The following is a 10,406-nucleotide window of genomic DNA, read 5'->3' on the forward strand; positions in this document are numbered from 1 at the left end:
GAAGTCACATAGCACCACTTTTACCATATTCTATGTTAATGTTGTCATAAAGGTAGACCCAGGTTTGAAAAATGGGAACACAGATCTCACTCCTCAGGCAGGAGTGTCAAGGTCACATTGTAAAAATAGCATGTGAATTGGAGACATTGTTGAGGCCACGATTATGATAAACTTCCTGGGCCACATCAAGGGATCATAACTCCAGGCTCATGAGCCAGTTGGGAGAGAAGGGCCCTAGTCTGGGGCCTTGGCCAAGGTACCTCACATCCTGCCCTGTGCACCCCGGGTTTGGCCTGAGATGCAGAAGTTCTTGGAAAACCTGGAGCGGAAACTGCAGACCATTTCAGGCTAGTGAGGAGCCCCAGAGCTTCATCTGAATGGAGCAGTACCTCCCCCCAGGGCTGATTTGACCTCCTGGATCCCCAAGATCTCACCACTTCAGGCCTTTGCCAAGTTGGACTATTCTCTGGTAGTGATGCTGCTGGTCAGAGCAGAGCATTGGGCTGGACTTCACAGTGATGCCTACCCCCACCCATAGCCTCATCCATAGTTTGGCTGCTATGTCACTGTTGTGGGCACCTCTCGGAGAATCCCTGCTCAGACCATCGCGTCACCCGCACAGCCCCTAAGCACAGCTTGGGTGTGACTGACAATATAGAGAAGGGGAAACTGAGGTCGTAGGGAAGCGCGGTGCGGGTGGGGTGGGGTAGGGATTGAAACCAGAGGAGGATGGAGCTGGGACTAGAATCTTAGACGTGGGCCTCACAGGGACCCAGCTTCAGCGTCCCTGATATTAGCTAGGAAGTTGCTTGCATGTCGTCTGCATACATCTGCCTAGAGGAGGGGGTGGTGATGAGGACCCAAGCCCCTTTTTCCCACTCTTGGCGAGTTTGGATATCCGTCGGGCCGTTCCGCGCCCTTACCGCGGTCAGAGTGTGCGGGCCGCACCGGCCTGTCCCGCTTGGGGGACGCCTTCACCTCCTCGGTCGCGGCAATAGCCTTCTGCGTGGAGACTCCCGCCTATACCCTTACAGACCGCGTGGTGAGGGCGGGACCTGAGCAGGCAGAGGACCGACGGGCGACGGACCGGGCGGGGCCTGCGTGACCGTCGGGGGCAGGCTGGAGTCAGCATGGGCTGGAGAGGATTGACTGACAGGGCAGGACATCGGGGGCGGATCTGCGGCTACGGGGCTGGCATCACTGACACGGTGGGACGCCGCTGGGGCGTAATCTGGTGAGCTGGAGCCCGGCCTGGAAGACAGTGAGGGCGGGGCTCGGGAGGAGAGGCGGTCGTCGTGCGGGGGCGGGACCAGAGATGACCGAAAGAGCAAGGTTGGGGCCAGGGCGAGGGTTTAGAGTGGCTTGTGTAAGCAGTGCCCGAGTGACTGACAGGGCAAGGGGTGGGGCCGGGCTGAGCGATTGAGGAGGAACCTTTCAGGGTAGAGGCGAAGCCAGCGGTAGGGTGGAGTCAGAGATAACTGACAGGACACAGGGCTGGAGAAGGCAGAGCGCTGGGCGACCAGGTGGAGCCCCGAAGGAACAGAACACGACTGTCCGAGGGATGGATGACGGCACCTCGAGGCCTAGGAAGGAGGAAGGAGATGCGGGACGTGGGTTACATAGTGTGAGTGACAAGGCAAGTGCCAGGACCTAGAATAAGAGCCGCTTGTGGGTGGGGCGAGAGGATTGACATCTTGAGGGCGGGGATTAAGGGCCACGAGTGACAGCCAAAAGAGGTCGTCCTCAAACAGCGCCCCTGCAGTTCTGCAAGGAATTCCCCTTCCGGCTGAACATCCAGAATGTTGCTCATTTCGTGCCCCAGGTGAGGGAAGGATCGCTGATGCAGCCCCGGCGGCCACCAGCCGGACCCATCCCTAATCCCTGCCCTCTTCTCTGAAGGCGTCTGTCCTGGAGTGGGACCGGTGCACAGAGTTCAGATCTGCCGAAAGGAGATTTCCATCTTCCAGGCCATTGGTCTCGTTCCATCCCAGCGAAATCCAGCCCAGGGCGTTCGCCTGTCCATGATCGCGCTGCGGGGTCGTTCCCTGAGCCGGGAAACCCACCCTTAGCGGTCATCCCCGTAGCAGCTCTGGTTCGGCACTGGTTCTGACCCGGTCCGCCTGTCCACAATTGCATAAGCACTTTTTGGACTGGCCATGGAGCTGGGGGTATTTGCGCGACGTCCTCCGAGCCTGCGCTGCCGCCTGGGCACCCTCGTGCTTGCGCTGCCTGTCGCCCCGCAGGCCTCACTGTTCTGGAGTCACAGTGCCTCAACTGAGTCCGTGCGTCAGCTCGAATTCTTGCTGGTGAGCGGGATAGGACTTGCCCTCAATCTGGACCACGCCCTCTCTGTTCACTGGCTCCGCCCCCGCCCAACTGGCCCCATCGATTTAGTGCCTTGTTTCCCTCCGGTACTCTGTCCCGACCCTTACACTACAGTCCCCGCCCCAAGGATGTGCCCCGCCCATTCCTACCTTCCCCCGCCCTCTCCCAGGCTCCCACTACCCTCCATCTATGGCCCCGCCCCTGCATTTATTGACCCCGCCCCTTCTGTCTCAGACCTCCTCCCCGAGTTCAACCGGTTCTCGGGTCTCCAGAGTGTCTGGGGGTAAAGGTCCGTGACGCTTTGTCCAGCACCTCTTTGTAGTTTCGCCTTCGAGTCCTGCATGAAGTCTAGGTCTTCCTCAGTACCCCCTCTGGGATGGGGGCCCCGAGGTGGGTCCTGCGTGAATCCTGAATGGGGGTTGGGGGCAGTCGTACCAGCAGGATGTTGAGGCCATGACTCATGTCCGGGCAGAATCTCGGGGGCTCTCTGGATCTGATCAAGTGAGTGAGAGCTGGGGGTCAGAGTCGCAGGGCCAGCAGGAAAGGGACAGATCTCTCTCACCCCCTATCCCTGCCGTTTCCACAACCACAGCCTGCATTCACATGTAGGGCCCATCGCAGTCAGTGGCCTGTAATACCCGATCCCGAGCCCCCTCCCCTCTATGCCCATCAAGTTTCCCAGGGAAGACTCCTTGCCTCAGAACCCCTGAGTGGCCTGCCATATGAGAGACTCTGACTATTCCCACCTTTAGGACTTTCAGATACTGGTGGAGGCGGTGCTGCCCTATGTCAACCTTGAGCAGTGGGGGCCTGCCTCCACCCCATCCCCCTCAGCTTCCCCAACAGATGTTCCTTATCATAGCATCACCCGCATCTGGGACCTGGAGTTCCTACGGGGGGTGGGGGTGGGGGAAGAGGGCAGGGCGAAGTGGGAGCTGGTGGTGGTGGGAGAGGGCAGGGCAGAGCAAAGGGTCCTGATCCCCAAATGCCTTCCCTTGGGAGGCCCTCTGAGGGATGGAGAAACTGAGGCCTAGAAATGGCACTATTTGGCCATCAGCGAGGCAGCAGTAGAACCTACACATCAGCCACTCACTCCAGTGCAGCCAGCATCCACCTGCCCCAGAAAGGTATGACAAGACTCAAGACCTGCTCTCTCCAGATTGCCTGAAGGAGGGTCTTCACTTGTCCTCTGTCCATAGGGCAACTCTTCAGCACACTCTAGGCAGCATCCAAGAAGTAAGGTGGTCCTCTTGGAGCTCCCTCAAATCTGGAATTCCCTTGGTCACATGGAAGGGGGAGAAGCAGCTCCCAGGAGTAACCATGGCTATCCTGGGAGCTGGGAGTCTCTTGGAAATCCAGGAGACTCCTACACTACCTTCTCACCACTTTGTGTCTGTTGTTGCTGTGGTCCAGAATGGAGGTGGCATCCACCTTGCCCACTCTAGAGTGTCTCTAGCTCTTTCCCCTGAGACCCTCCCCTTTGTACACACTGGCCAAAATGGCCTCTCTGTTATTTGAACACATCTGTGTTTTTCTGCCCCTGGGCCTTTGCACTGTGCTTGGAACTGGATTGTAAGCACTATAGGGCAGAGACTGTGTTTGGTTTTGTTTGGCTCTATATCCCCAAGCATTTAACCTGGTAAACGATAGACAATGTCAGCTCTAATAGGTCTTAATAAATAATTCTCGAATAAATGTACCCAGTGCTTTTCTATTGACTTGTTTAATTACAACAGCTATGTGAGGTAGGAACTATCATTAGCTCCCTTTTATAGAAAAGAAAACAGGAACTCAGAGAGGTTAGGCCATTTGTTGAAGTCCCCACGGCTACGATTAGAACCACAGAGGGAGGCATTTTTCACCTCTCTTTGGGGTATCGGGGTACCGGAGTGAGGTGCTTCCAGATTCTAGATGCTTGTGGGCCTCTTAGAGCAGGAGGCATTGGGCCTGGGCTGCAAAGTTAGCAAGACATGGGGCTGCAAAAGCCCTAAGAGAGCATTTCAGATGTAAGGAACAGCAATAAGCAAAGATGTGGACGCAGGAAGATCCAGCTCCTGGAACTACCCAACTGAGATGGCTGGACCAGCCCAGGACACACAGCCAGTTGTGTCCCAGGATACAGTTTGCTGTGGGTCGTCAGAGGCAGGACCCCCTGGGCAAGGAGTCACTTAGCCCTCCCTCTCCCCAGGCTGTGGGCTGGGAGCCCCCTGGGACTCGGGCTGGGCGCTCCCACGCCCCTCTGAGGCAGGACGTTCCCACGCAGGGGCGGCCCTGGGAAAGTCTGTGGGGCGGGCTCTGGGGAGGGCGCCCGCGCTCCAGTCCCTCTGCTGCCCATTCTCCCAATCCTCACTCGGCCAACCCTGCTCTCGCTCTTGCTGCAGCAGAGCCGCGAGGTAAGTGGGTGGGAGAGCCCACTTTCCCTAGCTGGGGCTGGTGGGGGTTGCGCCTTGGATTCCTGACCATGTAGTTCCTGCCACAGAGGAGGGTTGCGGGACCTTCTGGCAGCTCAGAGTTGAGGACCCCTAGAGAATTATCCTCTGTCCGCAAATGGGGCGCCATCTCTTTCCCCAAATGTGGACTGTTTCTTCTGTCTCCTGCGCACTTATCACTGATGGGAAGCCCTCCATTCCAAGATGTGGGGGTGCCCTCTCACTTACCACCTATTGTATGTGTTCTTCCTAATTATTGGGTGCCCCTTTCTCCAAATGTGTGTGTGTGGCGGCGGGGGGTGGGGGGAGTCTTTCTCTGTCCAGAAGAAGTGGGATATCCGTTTACCTTCCCCAGATGTGTGCTCCTCTTCCTCCCTCTGACTCAGTTTGGTCCTTGTCCTTTGCTAAGGTCCTCCCCACCCCCATAGAATGCCTGACTCTGAGGCTGCCCAGCCCCCATGGGGGGTTGGGCTCATCCTGTCCTCCTCCCCCACTAGATCCAGCAGAGCAGGCTCTCTGTGCACGTAGGCCGCCAATTAGTGGGGAAGGGGTGGGGGCCAGAGGAGCTGGCAGAGCTATGGCAGATGGCCTTGTCGGGGGAAGAGAGGGAGCCCCAGGACCTGCTCCCTCCCTACCTAGACTCTCACCCCATTTCTTCTGGGAGGCAAACAACAGAGGGAGGTTTCTCAGCCTGGCCAGGATGAGCTGGGGCAGGAAGCAGAACCCAGACCCCCATCCCCAAACTGTTCAGATCCTGCCTTAAGAATTAGGCACCCTCCCACTTCTCAGATGGTGAATGGAGGTCCTAGAAGGGGTCTCCAAATGTCTAGAATCCCCATCTATCCTTATAGGGATAGCAGATAAAATTAGAAGAGTCAGGGGCCTGTGAGTGACCTTGAAATTCTAGAATCTCACCACCACCACACCCATGAAAATGAGTCTCTGTCTGGACCCTGAATGAGTAGGGGCAGAAGGCAATGCAGGTGCAGGACTTATCCCCACACACACCCCCCAGATGTTCTTCAGAGCTGCCTGGAGCTTGGTGCTGAGGAAAGGAAGACTAGGAGTGCGAGGGATACACAGCCCAGAAGGCACCGGTAAGACCTGGATCCACACCCTGCTCCCTTGCCAAACTCCAAGGCTAGGGACAGGAGTCTTGTCTGGAGTCTGCCCCTTGTCCCTTTCTTGCTGCCCTTGGCCTACCCCAAAACCGTTTCCTACAATCTTACTCCTTGGCTCTGGGTCACAGTCCTCCAGGAAATGGAGCTCCAAGGGTGAGCAGACAGCAGCCCCCTCCATCCAAGCTTCTCTGGGGCCTGGCTCCCAAACCTCAGGCCCCTAAGGCCTTGTGTTCTAAGGTGGAGGGTGCTCACAGAACCTTGGACCTTTCCAGACCTTGGTGGCAGTGCTAGCCAGAAGAAAGAGGCCCAAAGCAGGAGAGACTTCAGCCAGATAGCAGAAGGGCCTTCCTGACCCTCGGGAGAATAATAACAGATAACATTTCTTGAGCCTTTACTACATACCCCAAGCTGTGGTAAACATGAACACATTTAGACTTTATGGCAGCCATGTGAAGTTGATGTTGTGCTGTTATCTCCATTTGTCAGATGAACAAACTGAGAAACAGATATCTAGATATTAAAAGAGCTAAGACTACTTGCCCAAAGCAGTTCCAGTGCTATCCTGGCGAGATGGTACTAATAGCCTCTTTGTAGACATCTCTGGCAACAATAAACAGAAGAAGCTTTATCAAGACCCTCCTAGTGCTTGGCTTTATTCTGGGTACCCACACAGAGCCCTTGAGGGCTTAGCCATCAGAGAAAGTGTCCAGGAATGGAAGCCAGTAAACCAATCTATTTATCAATATAATTCACGGAGCATTTACTATGTGCCAGTAGAAGCACAGTGAGGTAAAAGGGGTGAGGAGAAACTGGGGTTCAATCCCAGCCGACTCCCAAGCCGTGCCCTTGACCCCTACAGTTTGCAGAACAGTTTCACACATGTCATGTCAGGCTTATCTCATTGAGCCTTTGCCCACCCCATTGCCTCTGCCTGACATGCCCTCCCCACCTCAGATCCCAGAGAACATGAGATTTGAAGCCATAGTGCAGCCCTGGCCCTGGTCCTTCTTGCTCTGTGAATTTCAGCAACTCACTTAGCTGCTCAGTTTCTTCATCTATAAAATGGAGATAACAGAATCACCTGGCTCAGCGTGATGCGGAGTAAATGAATCAACTCACCCGAAGGCCTTAGAATGGCTCCTGGCACAGTAAGGGCTCAACGAATGCAGCCCTCTCTATTAATATGATTAGTGCTGGGATGTCCTTGGGAAAGCCTGAATTTAGTTCCTCCCTTGTGCCTGCAGCCCACAGCAAGGGGAAGATGCCCCCCTATACCAACTACCATGCCCAGCGCTCCTACCCCATGCCAGACGAGCCCTTCTGCACAGACCTCAACGCCGAGCAGCGAGCTCTGAAGGAAAAGGAGAAGGGCAGCTGGACCCAGCTGAGCCAAGCCGAGAAGGTGGCCTGTAGGTCTCAGAGCGGGGCTGGCCAGGGAGAGTGGGCTGGGGTGACTTTGCAAAGAAGGTCCTGTCAGGCAGCAGTGGGCAGTGAGAGCCCCCATTCAAGACAGCCAGAAAACCCCAAACACCTGAATACACACCTGAGGGGAGAAGTTCACTCATTTCTTCACTTATTCTTTTATTCACTCAACTATTTGTGTACAGCCTAATGCGAGGCGATGCTGGAGACACAGGAGTGAATCACCCAGATGGTTCCTGCCATTAGGGTGCTCCCAGTCCAGTGAGGGAACTGGCACAAACCTAAATACTGTAATACAGGATATGTGACTAGGGCAAGGTGTGTTCAGGAAGCTGTGAGGACCCAAAGGAGAGAGAAATGGAATCCTGGAAGGCTTTCAAGAGGAGGGTACATTGCAACTGGCCCTGAATAGTGAGGAGGAGGGTGCTGCTAGATAGTGGGAACGGCATGGGGAGAGATATGGGAGCAGAGGAGCATGGAGGGTTTAGGCATCACTGAGTGGTGTGAGGGGACAGAGAGAGGCAGGTGAGGTGGGCGGAGGAGTAGAGGCCTGAGCCTGGGAAGCGGGAGGGATGTGTGACCCCCAGTGCCCACCACCAGCAGTGCCCCGGCCTGACTCTGATAGTTGTAAACTTGACACCAGCCCCTGGCCGCGCTTTGGATACAGTAGATATTCAATAGGAATTTGCCAAATGAACAGCATCTGCTACAGGGAGGGGAAAACTGGAGGTCCCTGAGACCAAGAGTTGGTCCCGGGTCTTTGGAATGGCTACAGCTGAGGCCCCTGCCTCCTCACCCCTCATTTGTCCCCAGTGTACCGACTCCAGTTTCATGAGACTTTTGCAGAGATGAACCGTCACTCCAACGAGTGGAAGACAGTGATGGGTGGTGTCTTCTTCTTCTGTGGATTCACAGCTCTGCTTATTTGGTGGCAGCGGGTCTACGGTACGTGGCAATGCCTCACCTGGCTGCAGCCCTGGGCCATGCCCTTATGGCCACAGCCACCAGCCAAGGGAACTATGCTGGTACTCATCCGGAGTTTTGAAAAGTCCCCCAGAAAGATGTAGGGTGAAGGGCAAAGCATGGCTGCCTGGGTGGGAATAGAGGGACTTTCCCCCTCTGGGCCTCAATTCTCTCATCTAAAAAATGGGATTAACAGTGCCCACATCTCAGGGCTCTTGTGAGGTTTTAATGAGAGAGAGCTATAGGCCAGTGCCTGACACATAGTCATGAGGTATTGTTACTGACTGCTGTTATTAACCATGAATTTTTTCAGTGTATTGTTTCAGTTGCTTTAACAAAGAGTCCCCAACATACAAGAGCTTAAACAAATAGAGGCTTTGTTCTTCTCTCACAAAAAAGGCCAGGGTACTCCACAATGTCAGGCTCCTTCCGTCTTGTTGCTCTGCCGTCCTTAACATGCGGGTTTCTTCTTGACGTACAAGATGGCTGCTCCAGCTCCGGCCATAAAGCCTACATTCCCAAGAGAGGGAAAGGGAGGACACGCTCCTCTTTAAGATCCAGAAATTGTACGCACCACTTCTGCTCACATTCTAATGACTAGAAATGATTACCTGACTATGTCTAGCCACAAGGGAAGCTGGGAAATGCGTGGTCCCTGGACCAACAGCTTCACTTGACTTCACCTCAATTGGCCTCGCCTTGCTTCTTCTGTAAACGTGTGATGGGAATTCCTACCTTGCATGAGGATGAAATGAGAGAGCCTTTGGGAAAAATTCTAGTCTAGCCTGATGTCTGGTACTAATAACTACCCATAAAGATCTTTTCTTTCTTGTCCACCCACTAGGATAGAAAGTACCAGGGGCGGAGGTCAAGCGGGCTGAGTCAGCCTCAGGGTCAGATGGACCAGAAAGTAGGATGTGAGCAGTGTCTGTGCTCTGGCCCCCAGGCCTTCCCTGATCCACACACGAAGGCACCTAAAATGCCTCTTGGCTCCAGCCTTTGGGTTAAGTATCACTCTCCCCAGGTTTTTGAAGTGAATACCCCTACCCTATCTCCTTCTATCAATCCTCTTAGGAAGCAAAAGAAATGATCTCATCCCGGACCCTTCCCAATAAGTGGGAACAAACTCAGTAATTATAATTATAGTAGCTAGCATGTATTAGGGGCTTAATATATATCCCACGTTGTGTCACTTGCTTTATAAATACTAATTCATTCAATCCCAACCCTAGGGGATAGGACCTGTTTTTGATGGGTAAGGAAACTGAGACTCAGAGAGATAAAGCGACTGGTTCAAGATCACACAGCAAGGGAGTGGTCAAGCTGGGATTTGGATCCAGACTGACTTCAAATCAGTACTCTGGTTACCGTTGGGCCACAGATAGGCAAGGAAACTGAAGCTCAGAAAAGGGAAGGACCTTGGGCCAGTTCCCACTGTGAGTCTAAGGCAGAGCTGGGGTCAGAACACAGAGGTCGCTGAAGTGAAGCTTTAGGAGGGAGGCTGGTAGGGGAGATTGGCAGGGTAGAAGCAGCTCGTCAGTGCAGGCACTCTAACCCTGTGAATGGAGAACCTGGCTCAGCGGGCGACGGTGGGCCTGTTAGGGTCCCGAGCTGCCCCTGTCTCTACCCCACACCTTCCCTGCAGTGTTTCCTAAGAAGCCTGTCACTCTGACGGATGAGTGGAAGGCCCAGCAGCTCCAGCGCATCCTGGATATGAAGGGCAACCCGGTGCAAGGCCTGGCCTCCCAGTGGGACTATGAAAAGAAGGAGTGGAAGAAATGACACTGCACCCCGCATTCCAGGCTGATCTCCCGGCAGCTCCACCCTGGTCCGGAGTCTACGGAGCATCCCACTCCCCTCTCCTTCACCCCAATAAAGCTGGCCTGTTCTCTTCTGCCTTTAATCTCCATTTCAGTCTTTACCTGCCATAAAGTCTACATTATACCTACAAATAGGCAGTATAGTAGGTGAGGGGCAAAAATAAACCACTTTCCAGGGGTTCAGGGCTCAGATCTCAGCTTGTCAGAGAGGGCTTCCTGGAGGAGTAGGGGCTCAGGCTGAGTCTTAAAGGGTAGGTGGGATTAGGAAAGGCAGGAAGGAGAAGGGAAGGCATTCTAGGTAAAAGGAACAGCTTGAGCAAAGGCAA

At 54.5% G+C, this 10,406-nt stretch overlaps 1 protein-coding gene across 1 annotated transcript; it reads left to right on the forward strand.

The window, feature by feature from the left end:
* The first annotated feature begins 5,769 nt into the window (after positions 1 to 5,769).
* On the forward strand, positions 5,770 to 10,042 carry LOC102887450. The gene is made up of 4 exons (XM_006921695.1): positions 5,770 to 5,851; positions 7,120 to 7,284; positions 8,111 to 8,242; positions 9,906 to 10,042. Exons 1-4 carry the CDS (start codon positions 5,770 to 5,772, stop codon positions 10,040 to 10,042), a joined length of 516 nt encoding a protein of 171 aa, XP_006921757.1.
* The last annotated feature ends 364 nt before the right edge of the window (positions 10,043 to 10,406 follow it).

Source organism: Pteropus alecto, unplaced genomic scaffold, assembly GCF_000325575.1.
Source record: "Pteropus alecto unplaced genomic scaffold, ASM32557v1 scaffold45, whole genome shotgun sequence".
NCBI classification, from domain to species: Eukaryota; Metazoa; Chordata; class Mammalia; order Chiroptera; family Pteropodidae; genus Pteropus; species Pteropus alecto.